Genomic DNA, 16,789 nt, shown 5'->3' with positions numbered 1-16,789 from the left:
CATCTTCAGGCATTGCCTATGGACAAACTCTTCATGAATAACTCAATGTAATATTAGTCCATAAAGATTTCATTAATTACCAAAACCACACATGAGGGCTCATGCTCTTTCAGCTAAGTTTGTTCTTATGCTTTTTTATAAAACAATAAATCTCTTCTATGGAGAAAAAATGATTATTTTCTAGTTGTCTCTAGGCGCCCAGTCCGCGTCTTTCAGCATCATCTTTGGTAAACTAAAAGTTAAAAGAATATATGAGTTGGCCCCTGCGAGGTTTCAGATTTCCCTAATAAATCCTAAAAGCCCATGGAAGGTTAATATGTAATCTTTAGTCTCACATTGCTAGTGGAGGAAAAGTTAGAACACTTTATAGATTGGAGTCTTCCTACTCCACTTAGTAATTCATTGGGAGAGAAAGAGAACAACACACGCGTGCTGGCTCTCACATGTTTTGCTACTACATGTTAGTGTTTACCATGATGTGCATCTAGTATGTTTGAGTTGCACGTGATAGTAGTTGTCTTAGTCATGTTTAAATTTCTGGAATTTTTTTTTTTGAGAAACACAGTACAACGCAGACGCTCACATACACGCGCATACACTCACCCTCATGAACGCACACACGTACACCATACCCCTATGAGCACCTCCGAAAGACTGAGCCGACGGGATCTTGAAATTGACGAAGTCACCACTGGCGCCTCGCTGTCGACGGGAACGTCGCCTCCCACTGAATGAATATTCCGCCTTAATCATGAAATTGTCTAACACTAACAGAGTCAGAAGAAATGTGAACTCTAAAAGTTTTCTATGTACAACGGATTCACGAGTTTGCATTACCGACCAAAATTACCCAAAGCGAAACTAGCTCACAACAACACAACCTACCACTCAGTTACACAAGCATCCACCGGGCACCGGCTCCGATCCATCTCTGTCGACCATCATGAAGCGAATCGGGATGCATGGCCACCTTCTCATCTCACACGGAGTCCTCGTAGTCCGAGCTACCCCCGTCTCCAACAACTCCAGGCTTGCCGAGAAACGAGTTCGATCTCGATGGCGGCTTCTTGCCGGTGGGAGCCACGGACTCCTTCAAGCCCAGGTAGGTGTAGAAGGACATGCCGCCGAGGGCCACCACGGCGCCGCAGATGCTGGTGATCCCGGGATCTGAGCTGAAGATGAGGTAGCCGGAGAGCATTATGACGATGGTCTTGAATTGGCCAAGCACGACGTGTGACAGGGCCGAGGTCGCGCTGCATCGCATGGCACGAACGAATTAGTTAACGGAGTTAAAGTAAGTTCCTCTTGTATATCCTCACAATGTTTACATATTTATTAGGTGACCAGACTCAGTTGATAGTTTTGCTTCTGGTAAAGAAATATATCTTGCAAACAAAATTCACAGGAGTAGCTTGTAGTAGTAGTGGTGAAAAGAGCTTCAAGGTCAACTATCAAGTGTTGCTTCTTGCATCTCTGAAGTGTGAATGAAGAAATTAAAAGGGTGCAGATATTGTTTTCCATCAGCCAATCTTAAACAGGATATCAAACGTAGTGGCCTGGTTACTTCAGTTGTAATCCTATGCAATCTTTTTGCCACCTTCTGATACACAGCGATGTGCACTTTCTATGCAGTGTTTGAGAAAAGAAATTTAGTGTAAATGCAAATTGCATGCAACTACGCATATAATGTATCAGCAGTTACATTGTTTTACAGATAACAGTACTAGTTGCAGTTTGTCTTACGAAAATGATACAAGGAATAATGTTCTTGTGAAGCGAAAATTGTCTCACCCGAGTGCCAAGGCGCCAGACCACTGAAGAAGGAAACCAAACAGAGCAGAAATGATAATAGCACAGCTATTTCTGAAATTCCAATCGAACAACAGCAAGCCCGGTGGATCCAGCAGAGGCATCAATGCCAGCAAGAAAAATATGGTAACAGGGGTTGTCTTCCACATTAGCCTAGTAAAATAATCTGCCTTAATTAGCCGGAAAACAATGAAACGATGCACCTTTTGTGGATCGAAAAGCAGGACTTGGGACTTACGCAAGAGCAGTCCAGTTTCCAGTCTGTTGCAAATTTGACCACAGGATTTTGTTTACTGCGCTAGGGACAATCCAGGCCAATGCTACACAGGCACCAAAGAAGTTGAACTCTAGATCTGTAACAGTGGCCACAGCCACTCCAAATGACACAGTTGCTAGTGTGATAACCTGTAAATGTTAAAGCAAGATTTCCCAAACTGAATAAATTTGACAGCATATGTAACCGGTTTCCATTCCCAAAAGCAAACAAACACATGCACACTGATGGCTTGAGTGAGCATGAATGGTAGTCTGGTAGAAGGAGAACAAAGCATGTATGTATGCTAGGACAATTTATTGGATTTTGTGCCTGAAGAAATGTGACAACAATTTCGTTCAAAGTACAAATGCAGCATTCGAAGCACAATAGTAAATCAGAGAGAACCTACCTTCTGAAAGGAAACCTTCTTCTGGAAAAGCATAAACTCTGCCGCAACAATTGTGGGAGTCACAGCAATCTTAGCCATTTGGTAGAAACCTACACTGAATAGCAAAGATACTGAGAATACATGAAGCAAACACCACTGAACATAAACATAAAGGATTCTAAAAAAACACAAAATGTAAACAGAATCAGGATTACCTATTATGTTTCAAGCTCACATTAGCAAGCCCCGTGGAGAGAGACATCACAGCACCCAGAGCAAACAGAGAGGAGAAAGGTGTGGATTTCGAAGGAGGGGCAACCGGTAGCAGTGACAGCGCCTTGAGGATCGCCATCAGAACAAACGCAACTGCGTAGTGAATCAGTGACAGCGCAATCGGGAACTTGAATCCAACACTCCCCATCACCTACAACACAATAGATCATTGTGAAAAAAGAGAGATCTTGCTACCTTGTGGACTGACTGAATGAAGGTAGATGTGAGAAGTGTACCATTTTGTTTGCCACGATGATCCCGACAGCGACAGCGAAATTGAATGTGAGCGCGACCGATGGTCCGCAGAAACGCTGCTGCTGGCGCTTGGCCCCTTCCGAACTGTGCATCTCGTTGTACAGGGAGCTTCGCAGCTCCTCCAGCGCCCGACCTGTAGGATGGAAGGGCACAGTCAGTCAGTGCCTCAGTGGGTGAACCGAAAACTGAAAAAAACTCCAAAGCTCGTCTATGCATGTGACAAAAAAACTCAGGTTTCTTCTCATGAAGATTCAAAGAAACTCGATAGGATTGCACATGAACTCAGGACTTCTGCAGTGAACTGTGTGTCAGATGGACTGTAGAAAGAGCACGGGCAAACAGTGGGGCGCCATGGCGGACACGACACAAGCCATCTTCGTGAGATCACAGTTTCGTTCGCTGTGTCAATGTGTACGCTCACGAGATCAAGCAAAGTGTGCGCTGCCAGTATCTGTCCACCGTCGCCGGAAATCGCTCATCATCACGCCGCCAAGAGCGACGGCAGGACTCTGGTCCGGCCGGGAGGGTGAAATCGAGAAGCGGAAGAATTTGGGTTCGGACGGCGAACAAAATGAAGATGCCCTACGAAGCTACACTTCCTAATCTGCTGAAACAGAGGATTCGCCCAAGCTAACATGCAGAAACTGAAGTTTTTTCAGAGCTACACGAAGAAGAAGGGATCTGAAACGAGAGAGAATGAAGGTCACACTTTGACGATGACGCCCCGGAACCCCGCCGCACCAGTAGAGGATCCAAACGGAGCACGCATGCCGAGCGAGCAACAGCTCTGCCGTATCTCAAGGAAATGGTAGCCAACAAACCACGAAAGGGAGCACAAAATGTGCCAGAAAGATCGCAACAAAAACTAGCAGTAGTAACCGCAAATGCGATATGGGGGGAGCTTTTGGTTTCTTGCATAGTTTCTGCCGAACCGAGCCAAACCGGCCTTTCGTGGTCAAACAAACAGAATCATCAGCATCACGAGCAGAGCACGCAAAATGGCACATCACCAGCAACCGTGAAGACGACTGGGGAATTGAATTGGAGAAGGGAAGGAAGAGGGGCGACGGCACGAACCGGTCTCGCCGGCGTCGCTGTCCTTGCGCTTGATGAAGCGCCTGCCGCCGCCGGCGAGGACGGCCTCCCAGACGCCCATGGCCGTGACGGCGGCCACCTCCGACGCGTCCACCCGCCACCACCGCAGCTTCATCATCTCGCTCGCTACGCTCGCTCACTCGCTTACTCCCTGCCTCCTTTGCCCGGGTAAAGAAAGGAGACGACGAGAGTTAGCGGCAGCATGGAGGAGTGGCCGGTGGGCGGTGCTTGTTGTGCCGGCCTATTTTGGGTCCGGTGCTCGTTTTAGGGGGGTGGCCGTGGCCCGTGGGAGATGGGACGAAGGGAGGGCATCAATGCGGCCTACGCCAATGCGGAAATCGCAAATGGTGGTGGTGGCCGGTGGCTGCCTGGCTGGTGAGTGGCGACGAATTGAAGGTGGCGCAGCGCGCGAGGGGGAGGACGGAGCGAGTTAGTGGCCGTGTCGTCGTGGGTACTCGTACGCACGCTACGCATGCGAGGTGGTTGGTTCCTCCTGCTGCTGCTCTCCGGTTCGATGAAGGGAGGAGTAGTTGTGGACTTGTGGTGATTAGGTTCAGAGTGGAACTGTTTTCCAAAGTAAAATCCCTGGAAATTTTATTGAGTTGCTCTGTTAAGATGGCCTAAAGTTTGTACCAGAAGTTACCTTTTTGTGTGCATAAAAACACTCCCAGTCCTTTCTGGTGCGTACACGATGTTGAGGTAACCGCGCTACAATAATACTACACCTACATAAATTTCTTCATTACGGGATCAAAAATTATGGAAGGGCGAAGATTTGCACCGGCGGTACTATATGTTTGCACCTCATCCCGAAAAATTTACCCGTAAGGAAATTCCAGTAATTGTACCAGTATTGACCGCAGTACTATATGTTTGCGCGTACGTACTGCCCTTCTTCATCTGGCGAGAAGCGACTAGCGAGTGTTAATTTGGTGATGGATGAAGCGTCCTATGTCTTGGCCACAAGTAATGACGCTGAAGTCTGTTAAGTGGAGTTGTTGCTGACATATATCAGTAGACATTGCTCCTGATGTCGATGCCGAGATAGCTGGCCGTCATGTACCCATGGTTGAAGGTAGTTGTGGTCAATCTTGTACAAGTCATACTCGATGTAGCGAGCGCCAAAGACCCAGAAATTGTGTGATGTATACGATGGATAGGGATGACACCAACGAAGGTATGAGTATGGATGAATCCACCTCAGCCATTGCATCCCGGCTTACTCTTTGTTTAGAGTAAAAGTATTGAGAGATGAACTGTTAATTTCATTGATGATTAAGGGGTATATATACCCAGCGAACAGGCGCCAACAAAGACGGTTTACAAGGTTGTGTCCCTTCGGAGGGACGTGGCTGTTGGACAAAAAGTAACTGCCTAGTTAGCTTAAGACCTAAGCTAATCTATTTCTAACACCCCCCCCCCCCCCTTGGACAACGCCGTTTCTTGAAAATCTGTTGTATAATCTTCAAGATCTTCTGGTATAGTCTTGAAGTCTTCTTGCGTATCCATAAGGATGCCCTTGTAAACAATGTTGTTCTTTGAATCTATCATCTTTAGAATCTCTCCCCCCAAAATCCATTGGAAAAAATACGAGGAGAGTCGTGTGTGACATGTTGTTAAAATTCCTTTAAACCCTGTTGGAAAAATAAGGAGAAAATAATATAACATATAAAGATTATTGTCTCTTGAGAACTCATATGAGCAAAACCTTGATAAGGAAAAATCTCATTAGTGAGTTTAGAGATCAATAAATATGCCTTATATACTTCCTTTAAAAAGTCAGTGGGGAAAATAGGAGGTACGACATATAAATATTGCAAAGAGTGCAATATGATGTGCCACCGAAAACTCCTTTAAAACTCAATGGGAAAGAAACAAGGAGAAAGCAATGTGGCATATCTAGACACTTGTATTTATTTTGTCTCATTAAAAACCTTTTATGAGAAACCATTAGGAAAACTCATTAAGGGAAAAAAGAGTACACTATATATGATCTAATGATCATCACCGGGTTATAATTTGGGATTTTACTCCCCCTGAACTTTGCAAATCTAAAAGTTGTCTCACACCAATCCATGAACTTAAATTCATGAGTATGGGAATCTGTAAAACACTATGAATAAATCTATTAGATTTTCACATGATATGTTTGCAAAATGTTTATCTCCCTAGTTTGAAAAATATTAATTTAACCCTTATGCATTTGAGCAATACAAGTGGTATTATCTGATAGATAATGGTGGGTGATTCTATTGAATCTTAACCACATGATCTTGAATGTGCTCAATCATTATATGGAGTCGTTAGAGTCTATTTTATATTCCTATTTTAGAAGGTTCTTTCATTGAATTCGGTCTATGATATAGCATTTTCAGGATCGGGTAATTATAGCCAACGTAGATTACATGATGGTCAAATCTTGATATTCCTAAGAGAATTAATCAAGATCATTTGTGCCTTAAATATATCGGATGATATTACTTACACAAACCTTTTAGTTGGGGTTTGCACTTTAAAGAAGTTGACAACAAAACATTCGTATTCGTGATGTAGTTTGTATTGAGATATGGAACAAGAGGTCCAATATCACTTCATCAAATGTATGAATGAATTTGTATCCCTGTTAGGGATATTGTGACCATATGTATCTTTGATTTTATTTATCCATATGTAATTTCTCCAAAATTTTATGGGCGTGTAAAGACTGATAGATATGTATTCCGAAGAAATATACTCAAGTTATAAACTTGGTTAATACTTGGTTCAATCAAAATCTCCGTCTTAATAAGATTGCAAGGACCTTTGATGTATATTATAGACTTTGATTATAAAAGCATCGATATATACAAAGGTCATGTAGAATCCAATTAGGGATTTTGTTTATGACTACATATAAGCAATCATTATTGTACGAGTAATCCTTTATAAGAAGGAGCTCTTATAGTCAATTGTACCACACAATTTGTGTTTGACTATTTTAAGTCATAGAGTGACTTTTGTATTATTACACATATGTTGCGATTTATTTTGAATTTGGATTTATAAGGCTTAAGGACTTTAAGATAGATATCCAAATTGAGTGACACATATGATTATGTAATCACTACATCCATCAACTACATGGATAATTTATTTATAACTGCCAATAATAGTAAAATCGAAACTTAATTCCACTTATACCAATATGGTATGTTATATCATTAATAATTGATGTCGGGTCTCTGCGTGAACCCTTGTGCTACAAGCCTCGCTTTTTCATCACCTCATTTTTTGTTGTTGTTAACCAATAGGGTCATTTGTCTTCCAGAGGGAAGGTGCTTATGAGGAGTAGGTATTACGATGGTAAATACCTCTCTTGTTGAACCAACAAATGAGTGCATCAGGCACTTTACCATGGACTTTGGTTTAGGGCCCTAGAGGTTTTAGCAATTTTCAGAATAAATATATTTGTTGACAAAATGTAGTCTTTATTGTATGATTCTGTTGAATCGATAAGATTTATGGAATGTGATTAAAATATTTTAACTCCTCATTTTTCCCATACCAATGGAGTCAAAGTATTTCGATGTTCCAACACCTAAAATTATGCGCGCATTTGTGTTGGGTTTGGATGATGAGCATCCGGTATGAGTTATCCAACTTGAGGTTGAATTACATTTACTTGTTGAGGATATAATTTTCTCTGTTTCCGCGGAAGCATGTGAGAATTTATATCTTGTGTGGCCTAGTTTCTCCCCCTTTTTCTCTCATTTGGGGAGGCAAGTGGTCATATTAGGTATCTACACTCTTTTGGCACATTGTTTGCATGCATAATATGATTTTATGACATGTTTATCACGAGTAAATGTATGTGGCAGATTTGCAATGTGTTGCAAATTTGTGATTGAACTTATCGTTCAGACTTTTAAGTACGTGAATATGAAGACTGAAAGTCTATGACATTTATAATCTATTTATCGGTATTCTTTGTGGTTCTGATCTACCCCTAATGCCGAAAAAATATCCTTATTGCAAATGCAATCAGCGTACGGGCTATCAATAACTCCCATGTTAGGGTCTTAAGGTATTTAACCGATAAATAATTATACCTTACTTATTTCTCACATAGATTCCAAATTTATGTGAGGGCCCATGATGTACGTTGGGGTGGTGATATCGGTATATAACCGAATTATCGCAGATGTGAAATATTTGTTTGATCATGTACTTACTGCAAGGGGAAGCAGTACGATAAATAGTTGTTGTTATCTGGATTAGATCTACGGTGTATAATACCGTATGTGTCCAACAAGATGTTGGCATGTGTTAAAAAGCTGTCAAAGTGGTCATTTAGTTAGTTAGATTCTTTTGATAAAGAATTTAGATACACCATTTTGAGTATGTACAAGATGTACTTAGTAAAATCACAAATGCTTGTGAAAATGATAGTTGTATTGGTTTAACCAATATATTATGATATTTTGCTCTTAATTTGATAATTTGAGCAATTAATTTAGAAAAATCATGGGTTTGTGGAGATTAGAGACCCACATAAGACCATCCATTAGAGTGTCTATGAATACCACGAAATAATTATATGACCCAGATATTTGTGGAATAGTTTACATGTATCATCTTGAATAAGTTCAAGAAATTTAGCAGAGTGTGAGAGACTTATAAAAAAATCTCATGACACAATAGGTGCTCATAAAATATAATGATTTGAGAATTTTGCAACTTTTAAGTTGTGACCAACAAATTTTTTACTAATTTGTTTTTCCACATTATGCCTATAATGGATGACCAAGGCGATTATGACAAATCTTCAATTCATGAAGATCCAAAAAACTAGTTTATATGCAACAAAGTTTGGTATGAATTTAGTTCATATGTTGAAATATCATGTATGAGAAACATGATATTAATGAACAACATACCACATATGGTAGATAAATATGGGCTTATTGGTATAGGTATGCGACTAAGCAAGGTCTCCAAAATGTCTTGGGAATTTCATTCCACAAGAAAACTATTATTGCAAAGGAGTGTATCTCCAACCGGAATAGGCTTATGTTTTCTTCATGATGAAGAATATAAGTAAAATCCGTAACAAGATTATAGAACAGTTTTCTTGAAGTGAGCTTCAAAAAATTACCATGTTAACTCGTAGATGATCAACTTCTGGAATAACCCAACCAATTAAAAAGGCTTGGGAATTGGGACTTCATATGTACAATGATTCACACAATAACATATTTGATAAACTTCAGAGTTATCTTATCCCTTTAATAGATCCAATATGTTTCTTATTGTCATTTTACCTCCACTTTACATTGATTTCTCGTGGTTCATTTCAAGACCATTGAGATTCTTAGTATTATGAGTAATAGTTGAATTTCAGGTAGTGCTATATATCACCCGTAGGGTGTATCTAATGAATCTTTATAAGAAGACAACATATAGCCTGAAATAAAGATGATGATGTTTTTACATTACCATCAAAGTGTTGGAGATATGCCCGAGAGGCAATAATAAAATAGTTATTATTATATCTTAGTGTTCATGATAAATGTTTACACTCCATGCTATAATTGTATTAACCGGAAACATTGATACATGTGTGTTGTGTAAACAACCAGAGTCCCTAGTAAGCCTCTCATTTAACTAGCTTGTTGATTAATAGATGATCATGGTTTCGTGATCATGAACATTGGATGTTATTAATAACAAGGTTATGTCATTGAATGAATGATATAATGGACACACACCCAAATAAGCGTAGCATAAGATCAAGTCATTAAGTTCAATTTGCTATAAGCTTTCGATACACAGTTACCTAGTCTTTCGACCATGAGATCATATAAATCACTTACACCGGAAGGATGCTTTGATTACATCAAATGCCATTGCGTAAATGGGTGGTTATAAAGATGGGATTAAGTATTTGAAAAGTGTGGGTTGAGGCATATGGATCAAGAGTGGGATTTGTCCATCCCGATGACAGACAGATATTCTCTGGGCCCTCTCGGTGGAATGTCGTCTGATTATCTTGAAATCATATGACTAGGTCACAAGAGATGACATACCACGGTACGAGTAAAGAGTACTTATCGGTAACGAGGTTGAACAAGGTATGGAGATATCGATGATCGAACCTCGGACAAGTAAAGTATCGCGTGACAAAAGGAATCAGTATCGTATGTAAGTGGTTCAATCGATCACTAAGTTATCGTTGAATGTGTGGGAGACATTAGGGATCTCCAGATCCCGCTATTGGTTATTGGTTGGAGAGGAGTCTCGATCATGTCTGCATAGTTCACGAACCGTAGGGTGACACACTTAAGGTTTGATGTCGTTTTAAGTAGATATGGAATATGGAATGGAGTTCGAATGTTTGTTCGGAGTCTCGGATGGGATCCAGGACATCACGAGGAGGTCTGGAATGGTCCGGAGAATAAGATTCATATATAGGAAGTCACTTTCCAAGTTTGGGAATGATCCGGTGCATTTATGGAAGGCGCTAGAATGTTCTAGAACTTTCCGGAAGAAATCACCATGGAAGGTGGAGTCCCGCTTGGACTCCACCAACCCTAACCAGCCAACCAAGTGGGAGGGTGGAGTCCATGGTGGACTCCACCACCTTGGCCGGCCAAGAAGGAGGGAAAGGGAGGACTCCACCACCATGTCCCCCTAGGTTTCGTCCATATGGAAGGTTTTGAATTGGGGTCTTATTAACCTTTGGGCAAACCTTAGGGATCCACCTATATACTGAGGAGAAGAGGGAGGGGCAGCCTACACCAAGTTGTCCGCACCACCAAAGGGCCCCCAGGCCGGCGCCCAAGCAGCCCCCTCTCCCAAACCCTAGCATCTCCCCTCCTCCATCTTCTCCCGCGGTGCTTAGGCGAAGCCCTGCCGGAGATCTCCACCACCACCGTCACCACGCCGTCGTACTGGTGGGATTTCGAGGAGGATCTACTACATCTGCTGCCCGCTGGAACGGGGAGAAGGACGTCTTCTTCATCAACACCGAACGTGTGACCGAGTACGGAGGTGCTGCCCGATTGTGGCACCGTCAAGATCTTCTACGCGCTTTTGCAAGCGGCAAGTGATCGACTACATCAACAATGAGATCCTGTAGGCTTTGGAATCTTCGAGGGTTAGTCTAATGATCTTCATCTCAATGCTACCATCTACTAGATTAGATCTTGGCTTGTTATTCGTTCTTGCGGTAGGAATTTTTTTGTTTTCTATGCTACGAATCCGATCAATGGTATCAGAGCTGTGTCTATGCATAGATTGGTTGCACGAGTAGAACACAATGGTTTTGTGGGCGTTGATGCTTTTGTTGTCTCTTGTTATATGTACTTTGCATCTTGCGGTATGGTGGGATGAAGCGGCTGATACGTCTCCAACGTATCTATAATTTCTGATGTTCCATGCTTGTTTTATGACAATACCGACATGTTTTGTTCACATTTTATGTCATATTTATGCGTTTTCCGGAACTAACCTATTGACGAGATGCCGAAAGGCCGCTTGTCTGTTTTTCTGTTTTTGGTTTCAGAAATCCTAGTAAGGAAATATTTTCGGAATCGGACGAAATCAACACCGAAAGTCTTAGAATTCCCGGAAGCTTCCGGAACACCGAAGGAGAGTCGGAGGCGGGAAGCAGGGGGCCCACACCATAAGGCGGCGCGGGTGGCCCCCTGGCCGCGCCAGCCTATGGTGTGGGGGCCCCAGCCGCCTCCTTGCGCCGCCTCTCCGCCTATATATTCGTCCCTGACCTAAAAACATCGACCAGTTCGACGGAAACAGAGAAAACCATCCAGAGCCGCCGCCATCGCGAAAGTCCAATTCGGGGACAGAGTCGCTTGTTCCGGCACCCTGCCGGGACGGGGAATTGCCCCCGGAGCCATCTCCACCGCCGTCTCCACCGCCATCTTCACCGCCATCGCTGCCTCCATGATGAGGAGGGAGTAATCCACCCCCGAGGCTGAGGGCTCCGCTGTAGCTATGTGGTTCATCTCTCTCCCATGTACCTCAATACAATAATCTCATGAGTTGCTTTACATGATTGAGATTCATATGAGTTTTGTATCACAATTTATCTATGTGCTACTCTAGTGATGTTATTAAAGTAGTTTTATTCCTCCTGCACGGTGTAATGGTGACAGTGTGTGCATCCGTGTTAGTACTTGGCGTAGGCTATGATTATGATCTCTTGTAGATTATGAAGTTAACTATTGCTATGATGGTATTGATGTGATCTATTCCTCCTACATAGTGTGAAGGTGACAGTGTGCATACTATGTTAGTACTTGGTTTAGTCGAATTGATCTTTCATGCACTCTAAGGTTATTTAAATATGAACATTGAATTGTGGAGCTTGTTAACTCCAGCATTGAGGGTTCATGTAATCCTACGCAATGGTGTTCATCATCCAACAAGAGTGTAGAGTATGCATTTATCTATTCTGTTATGTGATCAATGTTGAGAGTGTCCACTAGCGAAAGTCTAATCCCTAGGCCTTGTTCCTAAATACTGCTATCGCTGCTTGTTTACTGTTTTCTTTGCGTTACATCGCTGCGTTACTACTGCTTGTTTACTGTCCTGGGCAAAGCACTTTTCTGGTGCCGTTGCCACTGCTCATATATATTCATACCACCTGTATTTCACTATCTCTTCGCCGAACTAGTGCACCTATTAGGTGTGTTGGGGACACAAGAGACTTCTTGCTTTGTGGTTGCAGGGTTGCATGAGAGGGATATCTTTGACCTCTTCCTCCCTGAGTTCGATAAACCTTGGGTGATCCACTTAAGGGAAAACTTGCTGCTGTTCTACAAACCTCTGCTCTTGGAGGCCCAACACTGTCTACAGGAAAAGGAGGGGGCGTAGACATCAGCGGCCCGGGCTAACTTTACATGACCGCGTTCATGAGACTTGCTCAACGCTCGACATGCAACTTGTATTGCATAAGTGACTTTGCGGGTGTCTGTCTCTCTCACCATAGTTATGATTCAATTTACTATTTCAATTGACAACACTAGTATCAGCGTTGTGGTTCATGTTCGTAGGTAGATTTGATCTTATTCGAAAACCCTAAACCACGTAAAATATGCAAACCAAATTAGATGCGTCTAACTTGTTTTTGCAGGGTTCGGTGATGTCATATGGCCATGATGTGATAATGAATATGTATGAGATGATCACTATTGTATTGTGATAACCGGCAGGAGCCTTATGGTTGTCTTTATATTTCATGTAGTACTATTATTTCAAAGTAGTTGTAATAGTTGCTACATGTGGTGAACAACCATGAAGACGGCGCCATGGACCTTGACGCACCGCCGACGATGATGGAGATCATGCCCGTGCTTTGGAGATAAAGATCAAAGGCGCGAGATAAAAGGGCCATATCATATCACATTATGAATTGCATGTGATGTTAATCCTTTATGCATCTTATCTTGCTTAGATCGCGACGGTAGCATTATAAGATGATCCCTCACATTAATATCAAGATAATAAAGTGTTCTCCCCTCGTATGCACCGTTGCTACAGTTCGTCGTTTTGAAGCATCTCGTGATGATCGGATGTGATAGATTCTACGTTCACATACAACGGGTGTAAGCCATGTTGCACACGCGGGAATACTTAGGTTTGCTTGACGAGCCTAGCATGTACAGACATGGCCTCGGAACACAGGAAACCGAAAGGTTGAACACGATTCATATGGATGATATGATCAACATGTTGATGTTCACCATTGAAGCTACATCATCTCACGTGATGATCGATTTTGGTGTAGTGGATATGGATCGTGTGCCACTAAACAACTATGAGGGATGTTGTATTAAGTGGGAGTTCATTAGTAATTAGATTAAAACATGAACTAATTATCATGAACATAGTCTGAATAGTATTTTGAATTAAATTTGTAGAATTGGCATCCGTTATCTACCATGCGCTAGTCTTGTAATTGAGATAGAAATATTGTTAAGTCAGATAAAAAACTTTACGGACTGGTACCGTATTGTTAAAGAATCAAGAAATGATTAAGTCCTATTGCAAACTTTTAGTAAACCTCACATTGATTCAAAGAGCAATGGTTTCAATTAGTACCTTAAATCATCTTGTTTCCGTGAAACTTGAAGTTTAAATCCGTTTGAAAAGTAAGGAGCTGAATTTTTTTTTCCCAGAAATAAGAAAGCTATGAGATATATGTGATATCTAAGACCTTATTGTAAGATGATAGAATATAATCTAGTGAGAGTACATAAACTCATAGGTTTTATGAGAATGTACGAAGGTTAAAGACGCCAGGCGTCCCAATCCTCCAACTAGTTGGGCACTAACGATATTCGCATATCCATGAAGTGATCGTCCTTAGTATGCACCGTTGCTAAGACTCGTCGTTTCGAAGCATCACGTGATGATCGGGTGTTATAGATTCTACGTGTGCATACAACGGGTGCAAGCCAGATTTGCACATAAAAGTACTAAGGTTAAACTTTACGAGCCTAGCATGTACAAACATGGTCTCGGAAAGTCGTCATGATTTTATGGATAAAAATTATGAGTAAAATTGTTCATCACATTAAAAGGTTACTAATAGTGAAATCTGGAACACTTGTCATGTGATGATCAACTTCAAAGTAAGAACCTCAAGGTTATTAGCATTTGACCAATGGACCTAGAAGTTATTGAAGGTGAAGTGTTTACTGAGAATGAGGAAAGCTAAAGAGAAACTACAAAAGATTTTTGACAGAAAGAAAGAAAAGACTAGAAAGTCTAGCTCAGGTGTATATAGATGATATACATGCTATGAATGTATTCTTTGATTGGTCACACATTGAAGTTCTTGGGTACTTGTACCAGATTGGTTGGTATGAGATGTCATACAATACAACGCAATACAAGAATAGAATGGCCAAAGTGACTGATAAGGAATATGGTAATAATGCACGTCTGGAACATAATAAAGTGTTATTATGTTTTTCGTTGGCATTCTACCTAGCCCTTTAGATTTATAATAAATAACTTAATAATTGTTATTTTGCTCTGGTCAAATGAAAACAATGAGTTGTTCAAATTATGACATTATTTCATGTACGATGGATAAGTTATTATAAATCTTTATGGTGAAGCACACATGCATAACACTGACGCTAAAAAGCCATAAGGCAAATGATGTGAATTCCACTTAGTAGTGGAACCGCCATTTGGGTCAAGTTAGAAAGGAACGCATGAAGGAACTCCATGCAAATGGATTTTTGGAGTCATTTGATTTTTGAATCGTTTGGCGCTTGCAAATCTCTTCTAAAGAGAATGACTGAAATACTGTTCATAGGCCAAGAGTTGAACGGGCAACTAACTTAGTGGAAACATACATGATGATGTATGTGGTTCACTGGGCATAGTTGCGAGCGGAAGATTCTTCTACTTAATGAAAATTCCAACAATGAATTGAATGTATATATATGGATATATTTATTCAATAAGGAAGAAGTTTGAGACATTTGAATAGATTCAAATAAATTTCAGCATGAAGTGGAAATCATCGTAATAGAAAAGTCAAATATCTATGATTGGATCATGGTGGAAATATTTGAATTGCGATTTTTAGCGAACATCTAAGAGAGTTACGCAATTGTTCAACAACCCACGTTTCTCGGAACACCATAGTTATGATGGAGTGTTCAAGAGACGTATCCAAACCTTGTTGGATTAATGATGATATAAAATGATGCCATTATATTTTTTTGTAGATTTTGCTTTAGAGACTACCGCTTTTACACTAAATAGAGCGTCATCATAATCCGATTGAAATGAAACCATATGAGTTATGGCATGGGTATAAACCCTAATAGTCCTTTCTTAAAGTTTGGTATGCATTGCATAAGTAAATGAGTTTACAACCAAAATCGGATGAATGTCTTTGCTGGTTATCCTAGAGAACAATTTGGGAATTCTTTCCACTATGAAGTCAAAGACAAAAGTGTTTGTCGATGTTACTTGCTCATTTCCAAGAAATTGTTTCTAGCGAAGTATTTGAGTGGGAGGACAATGGAACTTGATAAGGTTGATGAACCTGAGCATGATGATCAGAGTAGCGAAACATCGGAAGTGGTTCTGGAAGCAACCACGACGATCCTGGCTCTCATGTCTACAAAGTGTTATAGTCATGGAGATCGAAGTACCTACTGAACCTTGTAGGTATGGTTTACTTTGTGATCAAATAAATGATTTGTGAACAAAGGATTGATTTTGAACAATGATAAACCAACTACATACAAAGAAGCTATGATGGGCCCTGACTCCGTTAAAATGGCTATGCGCCATGAAATCCAAGATAGGTGAATACTTTTTGAAAGTAAATGGATCTATAAAATTGATGGACTTGGATGGAATATCCTTGAAGAAGCTCGACTTGTCGAAAAGTTGTTTACGACAAAGTTCAAAGAGTTGACTACGATAAGATTAGATCTTCCGTAGCGATGCTTATAGTCTATGTGGATTATTCTAGTAATCGCTACATATTTCTTTTATGAGATATGCTAGTAGGATGGCAAAATACATTACTTAACAGAAGTGTGTATTAAAGGTGTATACAAGATACAACTGGGAGTTTTGCTAGTCCGTAGAATACTAAAAATGTGTACAAACTTCACTGGATGAAGTGGGTATCACGAAGTTGGAATCTTCACCGGATGAAATGATTAAAGAGTTATGAT

General features: G+C 41.0%; 1 protein-coding gene across 1 annotated transcript; it reads right to left on the bottom strand.

The window, feature by feature from the left end:
• Positions 1–745: 745 nt before the first annotated feature.
• Positions 746–4,505, bottom strand: LOC127306351 (nucleotide-sugar uncharacterized transporter 2). Its single transcript, XM_051336962.2, has 7 exons — positions 4,059–4,505; positions 2,963–3,114; positions 2,669–2,877; positions 2,475–2,568; positions 2,048–2,214; positions 1,792–1,962; positions 746–1,253 (listed from the first exon to the last, which is right to left on the bottom strand). The coding sequence occupies exons 1-7, from the start codon at positions 4,192–4,194 to the stop codon at positions 980–982; spliced, it is 1,203 nt and encodes a 400-aa protein (XP_051192922.1). The 5' UTR covers positions 4,195–4,505; the 3' UTR covers positions 746–979.
• Between the last annotated feature and the right edge of the window lie 12,284 nt (positions 4,506–16,789).

Source organism: Lolium perenne, chromosome 6 (genome assembly GCF_019359855.2).
Source record: "Lolium perenne isolate Kyuss_39 chromosome 6, Kyuss_2.0, whole genome shotgun sequence".
In the NCBI taxonomy this organism is placed as follows: Eukaryota; Viridiplantae; Streptophyta; class Magnoliopsida; order Poales; family Poaceae; genus Lolium; species Lolium perenne.
Note: the sequence above shows the minus strand (reverse complement) of the source record. Positions and strands in the feature narration are given on the sequence as shown.

Bases quoted from the DNA above. Each gene is read 5' to 3' on its own strand.
- LOC127306351 (XM_051336962.2), bottom strand. From the start codon at position 4,194: ATGATGAAGCTGCGGTGGTGGCGGGTGGACGCGTCGGAGGTGGCCGCC. The intron at 2,215-2,474 runs GTAGGTTCTCTC...TAACATTTACAG, and splicing joins AGAAGGTTTCCTTTCAGAAG to GTTATCACACTAGCAACTGT. The intron at 1,254-1,791 runs GTGAGACAATTT...CATGCGATGCAG, and splicing joins TCTGGCGCCTTGGCACTCGG to CGCGACCTCGGCCCTGTCAC.